General features: G+C 33.7%; 1 protein-coding gene across 1 annotated transcript; it reads right to left on the bottom strand.

Moving 5' to 3' along the window:
• Window positions 1-245: 245 nt before the first annotated feature.
• Window positions 246-7038, bottom strand: LOC120082484. Its single transcript, XM_039037669.1, has 12 exons — window positions 6874-7038; window positions 6575-6656; window positions 6418-6505; window positions 6073-6222; window positions 5679-5810; window positions 5043-5163; window positions 4914-4952; window positions 4766-4840; window positions 3471-3530; window positions 2820-2884; window positions 1784-1874; window positions 246-590 (listed from the first exon to the last, which is right to left on the bottom strand). Exons 1-12 carry the CDS (start codon window positions 6943-6945, stop codon window positions 531-533), a joined length of 1035 nt encoding a protein of 344 aa, XP_038893597.1. The 5' UTR covers window positions 6946-7038; the 3' UTR covers window positions 246-530.
• Between the last annotated feature and the right edge of the window lie 916 nt (window positions 7039-7954).

The following is a 7954-nucleotide window of genomic DNA, read 5'->3' as shown; positions in this document are numbered from 1 at the left end:
ATCCGATATCTGAAACTTTTAATTTAATGACTATTAGGATTATAGATTTTGTAAAATTAATTACACCTTAGCCATATGATCACTTTTCAGTTCAAAATGAAAAATCTTTCCACATTTGTATATTGAATTAAACGAAAATGAGCTATATCATAGTCTTTTTCACATTTTTTTCTTTTTTTTCTTTTTTTCTTTTTTTTTCTTTTTAATGTTTTCAAATTATGATATATACCATGCAAGGTTAAATATAAACATTCATTCTATTATTCACAGAACTCTTATTTAGATCAAATGGAAAATACAGGTGAATTTCCATTAGAGACAACTTCAATGTTTCCAAATCTAAGGCAGGATGTAAACATCCAAAGGTAAATTACAAAATATTTGCATCTGACTTCAACTGGGCTTGCGATATACACATATGGAAGTATTTAAAAAGCTTATTTAATCAAAGCTTTACGTTGATGATAGTCAACAAGATGATTCCTCCTTCGATTCTCCAGAAGCCAAGCAAATCAATCCCCATGAAAAGTTCAAATACTTTGTTGGTCACTTATCGACGAAGGTAGTCTATACGTGCGTGTAATCCGAATCTGGATGAAAACAGTCAATTTTCTCAGTGCCCATGAAAAATAATCAACCAAAGCATACTATTCTTCTATTTCAATTCTACGATTCCTGAAAGTTTCGTGTTCTTGCCATGCAAAACAATATAACATGATTAACCATCTAGCCAACCTGTTAAAGTGAACATAACTCACCGTGATTGGTATGTAACTCCTATTTTTTAAGTTGGAAGTTTAAATCTCCATATCTCATTTGTTTAAGCTATAACTAGACTTACTAATGAAAGTTTAACACTCGAATTCGTATCAGATACATTCATCATATTTTCCTTCGTTCTTAATTCCATCCTCCTCCTTTGCATTCGTCCATTAATCCTTACCTGGCTAGCACTACTTAATTTTACCTTTAATATTCCCCTCTGCCTCTCCTCCCTTTTACTTTATAATTCTCCTTATCCACTTTTTTTTTGTAAAGCTTTTAAGATCCATGACACTCGAAACTTGCCATAGTTGGAGCCAAAGGTCTAGTTGGTAGTAGGCCTATTCTGCTTGCTCTGTTTGCCACAACAAGGCTTCCGAAAATAATCATTTAACTAAATCATAAGTTTAGTCTCTGAACTTTGGAGATATGTGTCTATTTGGTCTACGAACTTTTAAAAGGTTATTAAACTTTTAATTTTGTATCAATAAAATCCTTAATTTTCAATGCTGTGTCTAATAGGTCCATGACCTATTTGATTTTTTTTTTTTAATTCATGGATCTACCGAACAAAATTGAAAGTTTAGGGTCCTATTTGGCATAAAATCTAAATTTATATCTAACAAATCGATTATTTTCTTTTAAAAAAAAATCAAATATTAGGGGCCTATTACACAAAATTAAAAGTTTGTTTAGGGACCTAATGAATACAAATTTGAAAGTTCAATGGTCTCTGAATTTTAATCACAAATTTCAAAAACTAAAATTGTAATATAACCATGATTTATGTCAAACCCATCTAACCCTCTATCCAGGAAAAGCTTTGTGTTCGGGTTCGAGTGTGGAAGGTTTGGCTAGTAGGCCTCTACTGGAGAAACAACCAATTTGGACCATTAAAAACTTGACTGGTAATGAACATAATGTGAACCTAATTACGACCTTTATTTCCTATCATGCTCATGTCTCCCGCACTGAGATTATGAATGATGAGTCGAACCACAGGTAGGCAAGAGAAGATTACCTGTGCAAAAGCATAAATTGCTCGTAATATTCTAGCATAATCAGTTCCCATCATCTGAATCACCATATCCGCCAGAAATGTTCCCCAAAACCTGAATCAGGTACAAACAATTATAAACTGGTTGGTATTAAATTAATTATCAACAAGGAAACGTATGTATCAAGCATATGTCTGCGTGTGTATGTTATAGAGTTTCCTGCTAATGAACTAGGCCATGTTTGGAAAGCAAATAAATGATAATGCTTTCATTTTCAGTTTTCTTAGGGTAGGGTGGTTTTCATCTTTCTTTAAGAAAGATTTGAATTCTTAGTCAAATTCCAAAAATAAAAAGGGGGTTTTAAGGCCTTGTTTGGAACCATTTCGTTTTCGGTTTTTGGTTTTTGAAAATTAAACTTATTTCCTTTCATTTTCTTACCATGGTTTGTATCAATCTTAAGTAGAAGAGTTGTATTCTTAGCCAAATTCCAAAAACCAAAAAAGTTTTTAAAACCTACCATTTTTCTAAAACATGGATCAAAAGTAGATATCAAAGCAAGAGATTTAGAGGTAGAAGAGATGTTTATAGGCTTGATTGTCAAAAATAAAAAACAAAAAACTAAATGGTTATCAAATGGGACCTAGTTTAAACATGACTTGGTTTAAAAATTGGTAGAAATAGTTGATGACAGACCGGAGAAACTTATAAAGTAGAAGTAATGTTTATAAGTTTAAATTTTTCTTTTTTAAAAAAAAAAACCCAAAGACTAAGAAGTTATCAAATGAGGCCTAAACCATACGATTAATTTCCTCTCTATAAGTTTCAATTGATAGGATTTTTCAAATTGACAATATTCAATAATCAATAGTCATCATCAATACCATTACCATCAAAAGCTCAAAGTATGTAAAAATAGAATACTTGCATCCAAATGTAAGTGAAGAATATTGAAAGCAATCATCCTCTATCCCACCCTTTTTCTTTTAAGAGAGAGAGAGAGAGAGATTGAGAAAATTGAAGTCATAAGATCATAAAGTGAATTGCAGAAGAGGTAATTACATTGGGCCGAGCAAAGTCATCATGCTTCTGAAACCCAGATACCTTGAAGCGGCACCTGCAAGACCCTGTCCAAATTGCAAGAACTAGATATCTCAATATTCAAAGATAAAGCTGAATGAGTATCCAATGAATGCCCGTGGGCTAAAACTAAAATTGTTTCCACTCGAAGAGATGCTTGAATACCTTCTAGTATAAGCACTTCTTAAAAGAATATTTTCAATGGAAATGTTTTTGCCTTAAATTTCTTAATGAGTAATTTAAACAATTCTTAAATTTTTAGAGGAATTTTTGTTAATCACTTTATCATCATTTTTGGATAATCTATCTCCCAAAATAATCCAATTTTGTTAAAGGTATTTTTTTGTTTATCAAGATTTTCCTTAAAAACGCTTTTTGATCCTCTAAAATCTCGAGATGCTATACAAAACAAACTTGAAGTTATTAATGTTTTCGAATGTGCTTATAGAAAAAATGAATTTGTTTAAAAAGCGTTTTTTCCAAAATTATTCCAAACATACTAGTTAATGTTACGTTCTAAAATACCATCAATTAATTTCACATCAGACCTTCACCCAAATTGACAATTTGGCATGCAAATCACATCATCAAAAAGCAAAAAATAAAATAAAATAAAATAAAAAATACAATCACCTTTTGGGCAACGAGCAAGGCCATTCTTGACTCAAGATTTGCTGCAGCTAACTGTCCACCCTAAAGAGTCAGGAAGGTGAAGAATAAAGGTTAAGGTAATCGTATTATTAGTTCATCAGTCATTTATATTGCTAGAGTATTGACAACATTTGATTTAAATTTTCAGTGCAGAAGAAGTGAAAAGATACATCAGCAGTGACGATAAGATACTAAGAACCAAACAATGGAGTCACTCATTTATGTTAGAGGGCGAAGAAACAGAAATTAAGACCTGGTTTGAGCAACTTGTTGAAAACCTCTACATAAGTCAAACTTAATACGGAACTCCATTGCAAACAAATGTATACTAGTTAAGAATCAGATTCCAAAGGTATTACATAAAAAAAACCAATTTTAGGAGGCGGAAAAGAAGATCAGGCAGATGTTTAAGAAAAGATATGTTGTTTCTGACCCCTTTTTTTTTAATCAATTATTGTTTTAAAATTTTGCATGGGTTGCTGGCAAAAGTTTACAAAAAAACTCTCGCATTTCAGAAAAACTGTGGAAACTGGAAAGACTATACTACAAAACAAATAGATGGGTGGAGCACAAGTAACGTTATAGACAATAAATTTATGTATCTCTCATTCATTAGGAAAGGGAGAACTTTGTAAAATAAAATGAAGTGTATTCAGGAGATGAATAAACTTCAAAGTTTTAAATACAGATAGGTTATCTAGGGGATGAAACTTTCTTCTCCTCAAGCTCAATCCGCACTCAGTATAAATATAATGCTTTATAAATTTTTCAGGTAGGCATGTACAATTTTAAGAGCTACAAGGCTTAAACTTTAGTTCATAAACAAATCTACCACAGTAATAGCACAAAAAACAAAACAGCACACATTGAAGGAACAAGAAGCAGCGGGGTCAATGAATATATTCAAAGATATTCCTTGTTCCCGTGGCAGAGCCTCCATGTTTTCAGAAGAGATTCCTCACTCCAATGGAGGAACTTCCATATTTTCACAAGATATTCCTTGTTCCCATGACGGAACCTCCATACTTCCAAAGGAGATTCCTTGTTCCCATGGGAAATAAAATAATAATAATAATAATAATAATAATAGAAAAACCATTCCACCAAATCAGGCTCAGAAAGCAAACCTTCCAAGTAAAAGATGCCTATTGGATGGCAAGAGCATAAAAGCAAAGATTGACATTCTCAGTTGCTTTAAGCTGCTCTCTCTGAACCATGGTATTTATTTCTAGGTCCACACATGAAGAATGAAGAATGCTTTAGATGTTACCGAGTACCTTTTTGATGATTTCCTTTTTAATTTGATAGTTGGCTGCTTCTTGGAACATCTTCCCAGATAATGTCTTAGCAAACTGCCAAAAGGGGAAAGCTTCTTAAGAAAAAAAAATCAGAATAAAAAAGGATGGTTGTATAATGTATTCTTACCACTTGAAACATTTTAACCATAGTTATCAAACTACCACCCTGTCGAGAGAGACAGATATGTCAGGATGCAATCGTGCTAAATGAGAACTGAAACACGCCATGTGCTAAAAGATCTACTGAAACCGATACCTTTAATATCAAGGATTGCAGGTCAGATGCTCCATCAGTAGCTGCTAAAGTTTGCACCTTCCACTGATTGAGTCCAAGTTGTAGACTACCTTCAAGGTTAGACTGCGTTACTGATTCTTCACTACATGGACAAGGACAAAGTTTTCAGACTTACCAACTTACACACAAGAAAATATGCACTTGATTCATGTCTGAAACTTGATTATCTAGTTACTACGAGACCATATTGAATAGATTATAAATCTAGAGCATTGAAAGAAATGTAATATTAATGAGGTTCTGTTCACAGATTTCTTAATATTTTTAAAATGATTGACATTGGTGATTTTAGTACTGCAATATCCATTCATAGTTGCAAATCCTTAACTTGAGATGATTGCCTCATCTGTTTGTTAACTTTCTATGTTTTGTAGCATACTTCCTCAAAGAATTGATTTAATCTGTGTATTTTTATTTACCACGACTCCTAAAACTGAAATTTCTATTCACTTACTGATAAATATATGTTTGTATTAATGTATCCAGTGATTAACGATCAAGATATAGCAACACGTTCAAATTTTACATGATCAACTCAAAAGTATAAAATTTGCTTATAGCCTCTACAACCTTAAAATGCAATTCTAGGAGAAGTACCTTGCATATTCCTGTAACAAATGAAGAAATATTTCTGCTTCGAGGTCTTCTGATGACAACTTGGTTGAGCAAGCAACGTTTAACTTTTTTCTCACTGTAAGCAAGACATCTCTATAAGATGGTCTCCAACCCCTTTCAAGAACAACATATGAAATAAATTCATATAATTGACATGAAATTCACATAAAATTGATGAGTAGAAAAGTTCTTGAATAAGCCTTATGAGATAACCATTTTTCAGCCTCACAAAGGTTAACTACAGGTACAGTAAAACGTGTGCAGACATTTCCAGTAATGCAACCCAGTAGCACTACAGTAGCATGGAATTTCAATGGTGACCTCACACACCAAGCAATATGAACTAAGCATAAAGTCTAATCAGAAATTTTGAAACCTTAATGTCGACCGAGCATCAGCCGCTAGATACAAGAATCGAGACTCTAGCGTTGAAATAAAATCATCTCTCTCTTCAAGGTCTTCCTCAATCATGGCATAGTCAGTCTGGCCTCTGTTTGTAATCGATTTCATCAAAGGGCTGAAGTAACTGCAAGTCACCAATACAAGATCAGCCTCCTAAAAATAAAATGGAAATCTAGAAATTTCATGATAAAATATGTTCCCTTCACCTCTTCTTAAAATTCAAAAAAAGAAAAGAAAAACAAATCCCAGCAAACATACTTTGGCATATTACTATAGCTACAATGCTTCTAAACAATGCAACAAATGAAGGCAAAACAACCTGGGACCGAAAAGGATTTGCTCAAGCTCATATAATTCAGAATTTGTGGCGAGTTCAAGCACAGAACGCAATTCAGGGTCAAAAGCACCTGAAACTCACTGTGTCATTTCGGGAACTTAATTCACAAAAAGAGCTAAAAGAGAAAGAAGAAAAGCACCTTGGGCATTTCTTGGATTGAAAGCATTGGCACAACTCACGAATTGTACGCCATTTCTACGCCTAGAAGAGCTGAAGAAATGCTGAACAATACACACCTTCTTTAGAAAACAGTAGCGATACATGATACAAACAAACTAGAATCTAGGTATTTAGACAAAAATGAAGTAACAAGCAATCGATTCAGGTAGTATAAGTGGAATTTGATTACATTACACTACAAATTTGATTAAAAAACTAGTGCGGCATCTGAATTAAACCAAATTTGGAAGTGAAATTTTAGGAGGAAGAGAAGCTTACGGGATATGCAAATTTTTTGGAAGCGGCTGGAGAAAGGAAGGCGAATTGAAGAGCAGCCAGAGCAGTCGTCATGGAGGAACGCTTGGCCGCAATCGCACTACGATAGTACCAGTGTAACTGTTAAAGTCACGACGCTCATATCCCGTAAGTGTACAACCTAAAATTAGATGTATCATATAATATGTGTAAGCAAATCTCGACATATACATGTAGTTCGAATTTTATTTAGCTCAATTCATAATATCTCATTAAGTGGTTGTTTGGGGCGCTCGTAGAGGTGTTCAAAAAATCTTATGACCCAAAAAAACTGATTAACTTATGTGCAGTTTGGGTTGGGTTATCAACTCATTTAAATTAGGTTGGGTTCAAATAAATGAAAATTTTCTGGGTTGGGTTGGTTCATAGGTGTTGGGATTGGTATCCTAATTCTCCTAGTAGTCTCGTAGTTTGTAAACATTCCATAAACATATTGTTATTAATAAAATAAATGTTATTTTATAAGTATTTACTCAATCCAATAAACTAAGATCCAGGGTTATTTTATGTAACTTAAGTATGTATATGGAGACATACAAGTAGATCGTGCCTTAATAATAACCTAAATGGTCTGTAGTAGATGGATAAAGGAGGGATACCTTATCCTGATGACAATGGTCTGATCTTGACCATTCATGTGGAGACATGCGAGCGAGGGTATCATATACAAAGAGTTTGTATAAGACTAAACCACGAAATGATTAGTCTCTTTATATAACGCTGTTAATAATAGAGACTTACATTTTACTAGAATGACCATATGTGATATGACCTTAATCCTGAGTGAGTTGGGAACTCCTACTCATGAGAGCAGTCCTTTTATTTGTATGGGTGAGAGTGGCCAGATTGCCAATTCAACAAGCTTACCATTTTGGGGATTCGTCTGATTAGGGAGCTAGGAACTCAGCTGCATAAGACGGAATTCACTCCTTCCCCGAAGTAGGGGTAAGTAGATAAATTGCTCCCTTAAGGGCAGATTCCGGGTCTTGAACATAGTGGACAAACCCTCTCCTGACCCGAGAGGACTTAGTCATAGTAGGACTAT

This window comes from Benincasa hispida, chromosome 8 (genome assembly GCF_009727055.1).
Source record: "Benincasa hispida cultivar B227 chromosome 8, ASM972705v1, whole genome shotgun sequence".
Taxonomy (NCBI): Eukaryota; Viridiplantae; Streptophyta; class Magnoliopsida; order Cucurbitales; family Cucurbitaceae; genus Benincasa; species Benincasa hispida.
This window is presented reverse-complemented; position numbering and strand designations above follow the sequence as displayed.